Below are 14,542 nucleotides of genomic sequence, written 5' to 3'. Positions count from 1 at the left end.
TTTATTTTAACGTTGAAACAGTGTCGTCAGCTTGCATTGGAACAGCCTGCTATGAGCATGGTGGCTTCTGCACAGGTTAGACCAGTAGTACCGAGGACAAGGTGGGGGGGGGGGGGAAGTAACCCTACTGTGTTTCTTTCAGAAGTAGGATCAAGCAACTCTTTAAAAGGAGTAGGTCACAGAAGTCCATCAGCCTTGTTTTTAACATGTGGGCGTGTTGCTTAGTGCAAGGGGGGGGGGGGGCAGATCCAGGGGTTGGCAGCTAGATGCTGGCTGCTGCCTTGCAGTAACGTGCAGCCCTGTAACATGCTTGTATTAGTCCTCAAACTGGAACGCTTCAAAATAACTGTGTAAGTACGAGGGTAGGAGCAAAAGAAAGTGTCTCTTGAGGTTGTGTGGCCACCTGCTGCCGCCCCAGAACCTCACAGTCAGAGGTCTGCGAGTCCTGCCTCGGTGAGACTGCAGCTCCCTTGGGGTTCCTGCGCTAACCTCGGAATGCAGCAGAATTTTGTAAGTAGCTGAATCCTGCCCCCAGCGTTGAAACAACAACTTGCTGCTTTCCTTGCTTTGCCCCAAGACTGCATTTATCTCTTTTTAACGCCTGGGAGCAACATTCAACAGGTATTGAAGTGCGAGAGACTGGCATATTGGGACTGAAGCAGTGCATCTGCAGCCGCCGATGTTAGAGACTCAATGAACCTTTCTGCTCAGCGAGCTTTGGTTTATCAGAGCCTTGCTGCCCTCAAATATCTCTTAGTCTGAACACTGGTGCAACCTTGCATGCAGATGAGGGCTGCAAGTGTTCACAGACAGCTGCCTGTGTGCAATGGCTGGTGCTACTGCTGTACCAGCAGAACCAAGCTCGTGTGAATAGCCACAGCTTAAAGTAGCAAAAATGATGTGTTTGGGCTTAATCCCAGGTTCTTTAAATTACAGTACACCACCAAAGCTTTTAATCTGTCTGAGAGGGGCAGCTCAATGGGTACTCCTACCGAGAATGATTAGCTAAATTGGCAGCTGACTGCTCAGGTTCAAACTGCCGCGGGTCCTTCAGTGAGCAGAACCTGCTTGTGTGGGTGCCAGAGCATGTCCACTTTCCTTCTGCAATACTGTAACGCTCTGCTTCCAGGTGTGAGGTGGAATATGTGCAGGAAGGGGGTGAAGTTTGAGCCTGTAGAGGAGGAAGAAAGACTGTCATCCATGTGCGGGCTGCCAACCTTCAACAGTAGGAAAAGGTAAATCTGGCCTGGAAGAGGGGGAAATGCCAGGTTCACATGATTTCCTATATTACACAACAGATCTGTGTCTTTCTCATCCTACCTGAGAATCAAGTCCCAACATCAGTTTGGATGAATTCTGGGCAATGTTGTAGTAGTAGTGTTCGTTTCAACAGTTCCCCTGAAAAAAACAAAGCTGAACCATATACCTAGAAAAGTTACAGATACTGAAGCCTTGCCTTTCAGCTTTAAAATTAGCAGCAGCTTTTTTTTTTTTAAAGATGCAAGCTTCGGCTCTAGAGAATCACAGAATCACAGAATGTTCGGGGTTGGAAGGGACCTCTGTGGGTCATCTAGTCCAACCCTCCTGCCGAAGCAAGGAAAGAATTACGCAAGGTGTGCAGGTCTTTGCAGAATGATTGCAGAGGGTGCTTGCTACGGATTACCTGTCTTGCTTGGGCAAGTTTCTCGTCCATGTTTCTGCTACGAGGGTGAGGAGGTAGCCAGAGCTCTGCTGGCAGATGTCCTCCTGCAGAAACAGGTATAGTTGCTAAAATAGCCCTGGGGCTGGGGTGGCTTGCTCTGCATGCTGTGGTTTGTGAAGCTCCGTTTGCCACGGGAGTATTCCGCGGAAGTGGAGATTTCCTTCACGGGTGTGTTATTCCCTTGGTTGCTCAGCCTGGGTTGCACGCAGGTTTGGCAAGCACACACAGTTGTAGGGCTGGAGGGAACATGAAGAGTGGCTGCTGTTGGAATTTTGGCAGGTGGGCTAGAAAAGACTGCTAGTAGCTCAGGAAGAGTTTTTAGAAGATGTGGAATTAAGTAGAACTCTGCCTTTCCGCAGTGCTGGAGATCTGCTCTGTTACCTTGACATCCTCGAGTCGCATCACCATGTCAAACAGCTGCACAGGTAATTGCAGCATTACTACCAAAAGTGGTGGAGATGCAACTGATCCCTCCAGACTCGTACTTCTAAAAGGGTTTATATCAGTTCCTCAAGGAAGTAAGTGCGTGTCAGCACAACCCCTTTCTACTGGTATATATTGCAGCTCTGTTAGGACTGTTGCTTCTTGTGACTGTGCTGTGTCGCAGTGGTTTCTGCACACGGCAGATACGATCCACCTTGCCAGCAAATCTTTTTAGGATCAAGCTGTAAGCTCGCATGGAGCTCTTTATGTGTATTATAGCTTGTGGGCATACGCTGCGCTTTCCCTGTATCTCTGCAGTGTCTATGCTCCAGTTTGTTGCAGATGTAGCTCCAGGGGTGCAGAGAATCCCACCCAAACAGAAGAAACCAGACCTAGTACAGACTATGTAGACCGGGGTTTATTCTCTAGTTTACTGGGTTCCAGCTTTTGCTGTCCCATAGGCAAAATACCAAGCAGGCAGAGTGGTGCAAGCAACCTCATTCCTTGCTGTCCGTGTCAACATGGCCTGCAGCAATGTTTTACAAGCTACACGTTTCTTCTGAGTGGCCCATGGGCAAGGGCTCACAGCCCCAGTTTTCTCTCCAGCGCAGATAAAAGGCATGATCTTTGCTTTAATAGGCTTTTCCCTACAGGCATGTGTAAACTTTATATCTACTTATCTAACTGCACTGCATGACTCAAGTGCTGAGCTAACAGGATTTCAGAAATTTTCAGTGAAGCATTGCCACACATCTCTTTTGGCCTGTCATCAGAGGCCAACAGCATCTTGGCTGATACTGAGCAGTTAAGAGGCTTGAAGGATCAAAAATCATGGCAATGGTCTTGACAGACACACACACAAAAAAAAAAGTTTTTCCTTTCCTGCGAGGGCCATGTTGACTTCATGCTGTCCAAAGTCTTGAAGAGAACCCTCAGGTCTTATCTGTGATTCTCTTTCATAACCAGGCTAGAATTGATTTCTCATGTTTAATAGAAGTCCACCTGCTCACAGACAGGGTGTGTCACTAGCAGCTGGGCTGTGTCTGAATCCCTAAATCTTTTACAATTTACAACATCGGGACTGCTGGCTTGGGTGAACCCCAAGCTCCATCCAAATCGTTGTTTAGATACTGGGGAAAGACCAGAAGAGAAAGCAAGCACCCAGTGTCCCTCTCTGGCTGGCTGTGGCTGAGGGACTGCCTGTAACAGGACCTGCATTCCCAGTGCCCTGTGTAGTAACAGCAGGAATGCAGCTCCTGATACAGCAGATGTCAATGAACTTCCTTCCTGGAAGGTGCTTACTTGCCTGTTGGAATTGCTGCAGGGTTTCGATCTCCAGAACCACCTGTAGCAATAAGCTCTGCCTCTGAATGATGGCCTCTGAAAAATTTAGTGGGTCTCTTGAGGAAACTGCAAGATTTGGTAGTGTTTCTTAGCACAGCTTTGCTGAAAGTCCGTAGTAGGGAGGTGTCAACTATTGCTCTTATAGCCAGCATCCTTGTGCAAGCCAGTCCCAGAGACTTCACAGCAAGATCCTGCCTGTCCTAAAGCATCCCTGGAGGAACAAAGCATGACAGGTGACTCCTTTTCCAGAGAATTATTAGTGAGCAGCAGTCACAAGCTCAACTTTTTCACCTTTAGCAGCCTTTGATGGGGTGGCATGGAAAGGATATTCAGGTTAGTAGCAACACTGTTGGCTCCAAAGGAGCTGAAAAAACTCCTCAGGCTCATGTGAGAGCCCTGATAATTGCTGCTATTGTAGTCCACCTTCAGATGTTAACCATCACCTTTTCAGTTAAGCTAACTCAATCGATCCCCACCCTTCTGATGGTGCAGTGGTTGCATCAATGGGTCTTTCCCAAGCTTAGGCACTTGCTGGGTGTAGGACAGGTGTGTATGGGGCTGTGCTTTAAAATGGGTTTCCAAAATGATACGACATAGAAATTCACCCTTCAAAAGGCCTTATTTTTCCCCAGTTCCCAAATCATGCTGGCCCTACAGTTTACAGTGTAGCTGAACCACCAAAGGGTCAGTGAGTGTCTGCATGAGGGAGTGAGCACAAACAGCTGTGAGGCACAGGGACAGAAACCAGCCTTGATAGCAGACCATGCCTCTCATTACTGCACTCAGACATCAATTGCCTTCATCTTATGCTCATTTTTTTAAGCGTGACAGCTACTTCATTGCATTAAGATGAAGTCATTGTCATCATCAAAGAGTGACAGAAAACCTGTGACTCTGGGGACTGAGGCCCTGTTATGAAATACACTTTGATAAACACATCTGGTTTTAGGTACTTAGGCACTTACATAGTGTGAAGTTTAGAAATGATGGTACCTCTATATTTTAGCCAATCCCAGTATTAAATATTGCTGGGTAGGGGAAATTCTGAAGGTGGTGGTAGTTACTCACCTGGTCCTTTGACTTTAGCTGTCTGGCATTGCCAAGAGTCATGAAGCTGATCCACTAATAACACAGAAAAATCTCTGTTTATAGTTTCAGAGTCACATCAGTAGTAACAATGGCATACGGTTGCTATGGCTATTTATGCTCCATCTGGATTTCATATTGCAATGCTCTATTACAGTGGAAAAAAAAATACAGAAAAAGTCACAATCTGTTTTAAGAATATTTTATTGTTTGCCAAATTGAGTGCACTGTTTGGTTTTCTCGAGGGGAGGCACAGAAAGATACAGACTGCACCAAAGGGCTTATTTATCATTTTGATGCTTACAAGATCATCTTTACCAGCCTTTCTGCAAGCTACTTGTCACATGTCCCTTCACTAGACACTTCATCAATTCTATACCTTGTGGCTGACCTACAGAACCGGTGGTCTAATCATCAGATGGATGCCTGGCATGTGACAGTAACTTCTCCAACTTCAGTGAAAGGTATGTGACCAGCACCTTCTCATACAGCCCAGGGCTTCATGTGTTATGCACACACAATATACGGCGATATGCATAAATGAGATCTGCAGAGGAATCTGTGCCTGCTCTGAGACAACTGACAAGATCCATAATTTAGAAGATATAGGGCATAATCTGGGTAGCCAGGTCTTGGGTCTTGCTATAAGAGAACTTGGTTGTCTGTGCCGATAAAGTGTGCATGTGTAAGGGTGTATGAATGAAGGGCTGTATGTACATATAATATATAATGTGTGTTTATATATATGTGCAAACAGGTATCTGCATGTCTGTGTGTCTGTGCATGCTTGCAGGCACATCTTTGGATGCTGAAATAGGTTCTAGCTACATGATGCCTCAGAGCTGGAGAGCACATGAAAAATGAAGGGAGAGATGAGAACAAGATTTGACTCCCGACTGCCGAAGTCCCCCACATCCACAGTGCTTAGGAATGGTAGTGATGGTGGCCAGCAGTGGCTGGGAAAGGAGCCCCTATGGTGGCCGAGTGGTGAAAGTTACAGCCGTCACCCGTCTTTGTGCCCGGATATTCCACGCTGCCAGAACAGCTGTGGTAAAAGTCTACTTTGTGCTGGGCAATGAAGCCCACCGTCTGCTGGACGCTGCAGGTGCCCCCGCCTTTGCCAAAGACTCCTCCATCCTCGCTGGTCACGATTGTGTAAGCGTTCTGCCCGGCTCCGTAGTGCTGGCGGGGGGGAGGCACGGTTTGGGTGTTGCTGGCTGCAGTGATCGGGTAGCTCTGGTGGAATTTGGGGTGCACGTCCAGGTAAGTACTTGGCTGGAAGCAACTCTGGAAGGGAAAGACAGTGAGTCAGAATGCACAGCTTCTCCACCAGTGTCCACAGGCCTGGCATGTACTGGGGCTCTGTCCCTTCACATTTCGTCTTGTCTCTTGGTCAGCAGCAATGGCACCAGAGGTCAAGAAGAACCATATCGTAGAATCATAGAATCACAGAATGCTTTGGGTTGGAAGGGACCTTTAAGGGTCACCTAGGTCCAACCTCCCTGCAATGAGCAGGGACATCTATCACTAGATCAGGTTGCTCAGAGCACTGTCCAACCTGGCCATGAACAGTTCCAGGGAGGGGGCATCCTCAGCTTCTCTGAGCAACCTGTGTCAGTGTTTCACCACCCTCATGGTGAAGAATATCTTCCTTATATCTAATGTAAATCTGCCCTCTTTTAGTTTAAAGCCATCACCCCTTGTTCTATCACTACAGTCCCTTGTAAAAAGTCCCTCTGCAGCTTTCTTGTAGTCCCCCTTTATGTACTGAAAGGCCGCAATAAGGTCTCCCCAGAGCCTTCTCTTCTCCAGGATGAACAGCCCCAACTCTCTCAGCCTGTCCTCATAGGAGAGATGTTCCAGCCCACTGATCATTTTTGTGGCCCTCCTCTGGACCCGCTTCAACAGGTCCACGTCCTTCTTCTGCTGAGGGCTCCACAGCTGGACGCAAGCCGCCTCTGGAAGCAACCCTATCCACCCCCATAGCTCAGGGGTGGATACACAGTCATATATCTATATCTATATCTATGTCTGTAGTTATGTCTGTAGCTATGTCTATATCGCTGAGGAAAACAGCTTTTCTCTGGAAGCATTTCAGTGACATAGCCAGCCCATTGCTAGGCTACCTACAGAACCTGGAGGGTTGCACCAAGCCTGTGCCTCTGCGCTGAGCAAACCTGAAGGCAGGGTACACTGATCCTTCCACACCTCAGTTGCCCCGTGGAGGAAACAGATCACAGGACTTGTCAGCCCAGATAGAAGGGCCATGTTGAGCCATGTACTACGTTCTTACTTGCGTGAGGCACTGAGCCCGTTCAGTCCACAGGGTATGCTTCTGGCACCTCTTCAACTTCATCCTCCGGTTCTGGAACCAAGTCTTCACCTGAGTGGGGAAGGGGCGAGCAGAGGAAACATCAGCAAACGAGAGCGAAGAGCAAACGTTACCTGCTTGACAAGCAGCAAAGAACCAGGGGAGAGTGACCAGGTGGCCTAGATGCATGGGGAGAGGCAGATAAAGCCCGCTAAGAGCTGCCAGGGTTGCTGCCACTGGGAGACGTCTGTCTGGCAGCCTCAGCGGGGGGGCTGCTGCCTCTGCGGCTGGGGGCAGGGACGGAGTTGTGCCCTCAGGACAGCTATAGCTGTGACAAATTGACTCATTTCACTCATAGAGATGAACGACTGCTGCAAATTAGACCCATGCAGGTCTCTACAAGCCCCCTGCGCTAGAGGCAAACCTCTGAGACGCTCTTTCTGCACGCCTGTGAGCGGAGAAGGGACAGGCTTGCTCCTCGTACCCAGCAGTTCCCAAATTCACAGCTCCTGGCTGGGGCGAATTCCAGAGCTGTTTTCCCCCTGGGGCTGTGTCTGTGCTGTGAGAGCAGCCTTTGCAGGGATGTGGATTGAAGGACAGAGCAGATTGTCGCACCGGTCTTGTTCCTGACAGAACCAGTTCAGTGTGTGCGTGCGTAGGTGTGCACCTACAGTGCCTATATAACTCTTTGAGTCCCAGGGCATCCCGGGTCATGTCCAGCTCTGAGATCCAAATTCCAGGCAGATTACAGACTTGTAACTGCAAGAGCTTGTGCCCCGTTGCCCAGCCCCCTCTGCTTTAGGGAGGCATCAGTTCAAGCCAGCGCCGGCTCTGGACACACAGCCCACCTGCAGCTCAGCAGAGACCCTGCAGGGCTGCAAGGTATGGACCCAGCAGCACCCCCGGGGAGCGGGTGTCAAGCGGCCGGGCAGTGCTGAGCGTAGGATGCTATTAGATCCTGGACAAGCTCAGCCCTGGGAAACATTAGCGGTAGCTTTCGGAACGTTGCAGCCCTGGGATTCAGAGAACTGACGCATGCCATTAACCATAACCATGCATGGTTACTGTGAAGTTCACCACTGCCTGGGAAAAGCCTGTGAAGAGCTGTCAGTCTCAGAGCAGAGGCTGTTGGTGGCAAACAGCATATTCATCACTGTGTTTGCAGTTCTGCTACGAAGTGTTGGCAACACTACCCTTAACTGACCCCTCACTGGGGAGACCCCAATGAGGTGCCACTGACTCTCCTGTCCCCCAGAACTGCTTCTGATCTCTGGGCACAAACAGGCAGGGGAGCAACTGTTAGCTGCCACCTTTGCCTCTAATCTCTGCTGGGGACTCGTTTTCCATCCTCTCACTGCGTTATGTGACCACTCAGCTGCTGTGTGACAAATATACCATGGGTCAAAGTCTCCACGTTCACCTGCTTGTAGGTGAGCCCCAGGACAGCAGCCAGCTCCCGGATCTGCTGGGGGCTGAGGTACTTCTGGCTCTGGAACCGCTGGTGCAGGGTTTGCAGCTGCTCCTTGGAGAAAGCTGTGCGGCTCTTGGCCTTCCTCACCCCCTCCATGCCATCTTCTTTGCCCTTCTGAGACTTAGTCATAGGCTGTGGGGATGAGGACGCCGAATGTGGACTGGTGGCTGAATCTGGTGTGAATTGGCTGAAATTCCCAGAACTGGACGAAGCTGGGGATACTTCTAGAAATAAGAAGACAGTGAGAAAAGGTATACAAGACATAGTGCACAGCTGTATGGGTATGAACATGCTCTCTGCCTTCTGTAGAGGTCCTTGCCTGTGAGAGGGGCTCTCCTGAAGCAAATGCCTGGGTTCCCCCTCCTTCCCTGACCACAGAGAAGCACACTGGCAACAAGCAGCTTTCCAGCTCAGCCCTCTGGGATGCCCGTGGCTCCCTTTTGCCAGGTGGAAAAGTCAGGGCAGGGAGGAGAGAGTAGTGCACACTGGCTCACGGTGTTACTATCCTCCTCCAAACGGCCCCACTAATATTTCGGTCTCGGCATGGTGTAAAGAGGTCTGGTCATGGCTGCAAGCATAGCTTTAGGTTGGTGACTGGGCTCCCCAAAACTGCCAGCCCAGCGATCTCAAGGCACTTGATAGACCAGTGGCAAAGCAATCTCTGATCAGGGTGGGAGGGGGGACAGAGCAGTCAGTGCTTACAGGGATGAGGTGACAGGTGGAGAGCATCAGTCAGGCCTTGGGTATTGACTCACTCCTGTTTGCCTGTGGCTCCCACCACCGACCATCCCACTGCTGGACATGCATGTATAGATGGAGGGGCCTATCTGGCTGAGGGGGGCTTCTGGTAAGAGAAGAACAAAGGAGAAAAAATTGACATGGAAGTGGGGAGGGAGAAAGGAATGGCAGAGGTGTGGGACAGGTGAGAAGAGTCAGTAACCCTGTACCAGGGACATGGGGGACAAAATTCATGAGTGCAGAGGAGGGTATTCAAGCCCCTTCTCATCTGTACTGGTACATGTCTTATGAGGTCTCTGCTGAGGGCAAAGATGAGATTAAGATCTAAAGTAAAAACTTCCTAAACAATCTGGGCTACTAGTCCAGACAAAAACTGTCAAGATGCGAAGTCATTCAGCCTGCCTCAATAGGAAAATGCTAACAAGAGAGATCATCCCAGCACTTTTCCATCAGGTGCCTGGTTGCTGGGATCTGTGAGAGGCTGAGACCTTCTCAGGCCAACCCTGACAGAAGGGCTGTGATGGCAGTCTCCCCCCCTTCCCCATACCTGCAATGATAAATCTGAAACATCCACCCCTCCTTCATCCAGCTACTCCTTCCTTTGCAAACCCTTCTGCATGGTCCGCCCCCTCTCCTCCTGCTGACATTTCAGGAGAGAGGGGGTGCAGTGAATAGGGCAGTGCCATTTTCAGTACACACCTTCTGACTACTGACCCCAGCCAATAACTCCCTTCCTAGTCACTCTGGGAGCTGTGACTGAAGCCCGCTGAGAAACCCTCCTCAACCTCCCAGACATACATCCAACGCAAAGTACTGATGCCCTCCAGAGGAATGGGCTCCCCATCCACCCCGCCAAACCCTTTCTTCTTCTTCTGTCCTAAGCTGAGAGGCTACTATGCAATCACTCGAAAGCCTTGAGGTGTTGCTGGACCTCAGAAAGATGGCCATGCCTGCAGTATCTTTTTCCTTGTTACCCTCCTGACAGAGGTAAGAGCTGTCTTCGTAGTGCCTGCCACTCTAGGGTTGCCAGCTCTTATAGGCCTGCCCTTGGCTATTTCCTACCCCTAGAAGATGATAACCTGGAGCACAGGCTGTGTGAAGAGGCAGGTGTGTAGCGGGGCAGGTTTCTGGGACTGGGGAGCAGGTCCGTGAGGGTTACAATAGAATTCTGCCTACAAGGAGAAAGGGGTTGTCAACAGAAGAGGTGTGCAAGGGTCTGAGGTGGTGTGTGCATGGGGGTAGGCTGTGGTGCCTGAGAGGAAGCTGAACATCTGTGACCTTGATGCACAGGAGGCTGAAACCTTGCGTGGGTCCACAGGATGCTTGGCTCCTGCAGACTGTGCAGTAAGAAACCTTACAGGTCAGAAATGAGCATGCTGGAAATGTGGGCTTGGAAAACAGGAAAGTCTTCTGTTAAACAGGAACCTCAGCCAGGCACCGTAGAGCTAAAGCTCCCAACACATTCCTGCTTGGCCTGTCATCCCAAACCCCCAAGTAATTTACCACTTGCAGCTTGAGTTCCAAAGGCGCTCCCTCTCCCATGAGAAGAGAGGAAAGCAAAGAGGAGGCAAGAAACGCAAAGAGCAGTGCAGCAGACATAAGCAGAAAACCTGACAGACCCACTCCCACAAGCCTTCAGTAGACCTTTGCTTCCATGACTGAGCTCTCTCCGTAGGAAGAGGCACCAGAGGACAGTGTTTGAAGATGGGTTCTAAGTCAATATACCAGGCCCCTTGGGGGCATGAATGAGTCAATCTGCCGCTGGCTTTGTGGAGCAGGCAGCACGCAGGGACCCTAAGCCTTTCTTCAAACTCCAAGGCAAGCAGCCACGTGCCCAGCAGCCACTAGTCGTTCTGCCCCAGCCTGTAGGTCTTTACAGCATCTGACATCTTGAAATGGGCACTCCAAAAGCACCCTCCCCTCCCTCCCCTCCCACCCATTAACCTAAGAGCATCACCCTGCTGACCATGCAATGGGGCTGGGTGAAGACCTGCTTTCATCAGCTGTCTTATTGCCACTCACCGGAGTGGGAGAGCAATGGCAAGAACAAAAAACGCCTGGGAATTTCTTGTAATGAGGGAAAGGCAAGAAGAGCACAGAAAGGAGAGGGAAATAGAGAGGAAAATGGCAAACTAAAAGAGGCAGACAGTAACAACGCTGGATTTAAAGGGAGCAGATTTCCCAGCACAGTGATTCAGAGCTTGCCTTGGCCCAGGTTTAACGAGCACAGGAAGGGCGTGAGGAGATAAGGGGTGCCACGAGCAGAACCACCTTCAGGATTTGTTTCTCTCCAAAACACACCTGACAGCATTTGGCTAAAAGGAGACCCAGATGTTCCTGCCCCGAGAATCATGAGCTTCCATGAGACCGTGCTGTCACGCTGCCTTCCAGCCTGGAGCACAGACCTGCCAGTGCCTGGACCCTCGCAGGCTCTGTCGAGGTTTAGGAAACCAATTCGCAGCCACCAAAGAGCAACAGCATGGAAAGGTGATGCGACTGCCCAAGGTCACCCGTCCTCCTCGCCCACCACCTCGCGCTTTGCCCCGTTCACACGTGAGGAAACCAAGGCAGGGCGAGAGAAAAACTTGCTCGAGGTCGTTAAGTGCGTGGCTGACGTGGGACCACCGGGATCCCGGGAATCGTGTCTAGGGCTTCGCAGAAACGCCTTACCTGCCATCTGCCTCTTCCCTCCTGCCTCTGGAGCTGGCCCGGCACTGGTGGCTCCCGCTGGCCCGGCCGAAGCGGGGGCATGTCCTGCCTCCCCCACCGAGTTCCAGTAAAACTCCAGGTACCCCATGCCAGTCCCGCTGGGGTAAGCCTGGTAGGGGGGCAGAGCCAAGTGTGCGCACATGGGGGGCAGATGAAGGGGTGGCTCTCCCACCTCCTGACAGATGCCACCTTCACCCGAGGGCCAGGTCCCACCAGCGAGCTGCGGTAGCCCCGAAGCCTAGGCAGGCAGTTACCTTTATAGCTGGGTCTAGCCTGCCTGGGACCGCAATGTCCACGGTTGTCCGCTCCTCCAGGCTCTTTGTCATGTTAAAGAGGCTGATCGGTGGGGTGGGGACAGAGCAAGGGGGGCGGGGGGGGGGGGGGGGGGGGGGGAGAAGCCACACATGGCATCAGGGCTAAAATATGTCCCCTCTGAATTCTTCCCGTTCTGCAGGTTCCTCAGTCACACCTGAGCAGGAGCCTGATCCAGAGCACCGGGAAACCTCCTCCCGCTTGCTTCTTTGGGCTCAGCTCAAATTGCCCTGTCACAAAATCATCCCATCAGCGTAGGTGTCCTGTAGGAGACAGCTGTTCACTGCACTGGGAGAACAAATCCCAACCCATCCGCACCACACAGAGGTGGACAGGCAGTAGATCTGGTGCTGAGCTGCTCAGTACCATGCCGGGCAAACCCAAGGCCTGGCTCCAGGTTATGGGGAGGGTTCCGAGACCGTTGCTTCGTGGCTTGGGTCACGTTGACATCCCCACAAGACCCACACAATCCTGACCTGGCAGCACTTCTCTTGGTGCAGATGTCAGAGATGGAGCAAGGGGGAAAAACAAGTAAGGATCAGACCTGGGGGCTAGAACCTGCGGGGTTTTTTTTAAGTTGAGAAGGAATTTCCTTCACGTGGCATTTGAGGGAGCCAGCTGAAAAATGTGTCTGGCCATTCTTCCACATGTCTGTGCCAGAGCAAACTGGCCAAGTCACATCCAACACCAAATCTCATTTTGCAAAGCAGACTCAGAAATCTCAGCTGGTTGGTCTACAGAGGGACGATCAGCAGGGACATTTTCACTGCAGAGGTAGGAAAAGATTTAGTGCAGGTGAGGTCCACAGCTAACAGATCTGCTCCCCCATGGCCTTTCAAAGGTCCATCCTTTTATGTGTGTAGTCTTGGATGTGGCCTCTGCCCAGCTGTCACAGGCTGGTTGGAATAAGGAAGATGAAGCATTTCCTTCGAGGCAGGGCTAGCTGATGTTTGCTGACATATGGCCCACCCAAGGGGGACAGGCACCTGCAGAGCTGTTCATTAAATAACCAGAGGTAACTGAGTGAGCCGCAGAATTCAGCTATGGGCTGGTCTGCTCTGTGGGTTTGCTCCAGTCCCTTCCCCTCAGGAGGTTTTGCTCTGTCTGTGTTTAGGATGATTTTACTAGTTTCATCTCAAAAGACATTGCAAATCTCTAGCTAATGTCTGTTTCTCAATGTGCAGACAAAAGTTCCAGAGTTAATTCAAACATTTCTTGCTAGAACCAGCCCTGTCTTGGCACCAGAACAAGTGTGTGCCTCATGTCAGAAGCTCAGAGCTGAGGGTGCAGATCCACAGAAGTGTAAAATGATTTAACCTGGACTGTTCCTGAACCCCTCTGCACCTCATTGCTCCACAGGTGCTTGTCACTGCCTTCTTCCCAAGCCTGTGCTAGCACCCGGTACCTGCCCAGCAGGCCAGAGAGGGGAATCTGCTTGCTGTGAGAGTGTTCGGGGATCATCAGACAGAAGAAACAGACAGGTGGCCATGAGAAAGACCATACTAAATGGGAGTCAGATCAGTTTAAAAGGATGTAGAACATCACTTCTACCAGCACTTCTGCTGCTGCTCTGTGTCCCATGGCAGGTTACTAGTCCCGGCTTCCCTGTCTGTAGAGTGGGGGCAACTCGGGAGCCTTCTGAGATCCCTGCATGGGGAACCAAAAGGAACCGCAGGACTGGCCTGCGGGTGAATCTGAAAATCAATGCAGCTGCGCTTGAGCTGTCGTGGGCAGACCATTCAACTCACTTGCCACATCACAGGATGGTTCTGCTGCCTTGGGATGATCCACTTTCCCATGAGGTGCAGACTGGAGGGAGCCAAGGACCTGGCTAGGCTGTCTTTAACTGGACACTCAGTGTTATGCTTTCTGTTTGCATGAAACACTTTTCTATGCCTACAAACTGCAGGGACCAACATCTCTCTGCACAAGAAATACAGTTTTAAATATTAAATTAGCTCGAAAAACTGAAAGTAAAAAAGGGCTTTTGAGCACATCTGCCCAATAGAATCCCGAGAACGTCCTGACTATGGCAATTCCTCTGCAACAGCCTCTACACGGTGGTTTTGGCTCATGCCTCACTTCTGAATCATTCCTCGTTTCAGAGCTGCAGTGCCACAAGAGCTCAGATTACCCTCCCTCGTATCTGTCCTCAGGCCCCAGCTGATTAAGCAAAGGGAGAGACACCAATGACATGAGCTGTACTGAGCTTGGGACCATGCTGGGCAGCTCCAGTGCCACCAGTCAAGGAGCATGTTATGCACTCCTTCTTATTTATATCTGGCCTGTTACCAAATGTTGGAGTTTAAGTTTTCATGGCTTTAGGTGCAGCCAGAAAATGAAGACAAGGTAGCTGACCTGGAGAATATCAATGTATATTCTAAGACTGTTTAGACCTGGCAGAAAACATGGGGTGGGGTGCTGGTGCGAGAGGCAGTGGGTATCT

The 14,542-nt window shown here is 50.7% G+C and overlaps 1 protein-coding gene across 1 annotated transcript; it reads right to left on the bottom strand.

Annotated features, from left to right (window-relative positions):
* Nucleotides 1-5,479: 5,479 nt before the first annotated feature.
* On the bottom strand, nucleotides 5,480-11,926 carry LOC104332447 (homeobox protein NANOG). The gene is made up of 4 exons (XM_009937857.2): nucleotides 11,746-11,926; nucleotides 8,287-8,561; nucleotides 6,849-6,938; nucleotides 5,480-5,842 (listed from the first exon to the last, which is right to left on the bottom strand). Exons 1-4 carry the CDS (start codon nucleotides 11,924-11,926, stop codon nucleotides 5,480-5,482), a joined length of 909 nt encoding a protein of 302 aa, XP_009936159.2.
* Nucleotides 11,927-14,542: the final 2,616 nt, after the last annotated feature.

The sequence above is a fragment of the Opisthocomus hoazin genome, chromosome 1, assembly GCF_030867145.1.
Source record: "Opisthocomus hoazin isolate bOpiHoa1 chromosome 1, bOpiHoa1.hap1, whole genome shotgun sequence".
Classification (NCBI taxonomy): Eukaryota; Metazoa; Chordata; class Aves; order Opisthocomiformes; family Opisthocomidae; genus Opisthocomus; species Opisthocomus hoazin.
This window is presented reverse-complemented; position numbering and strand designations above follow the sequence as displayed.

Coding starts and splice junctions, on each gene's coding strand:
- LOC104332447 (XM_009937857.2), bottom strand. CDS start 11,926: ATGTGCGCACACTTGGCTCTGCCCCCCTACCAGGCTTACCCCAGCGGG. Junction 8,562..11,745: donor AGGGAAGAGGCAGATGGCAG/GTAAGGCGTTTC, acceptor TCTTATTTCTAG/AAGTATCCCCAGCTTCGTCC. Junction 6,939..8,286: donor TGGGGCTCACCTACAAGCAG/GTGAACGTGGAG, acceptor TTCCCCACTCAG/GTGAAGACTTGGTTCCAGAA.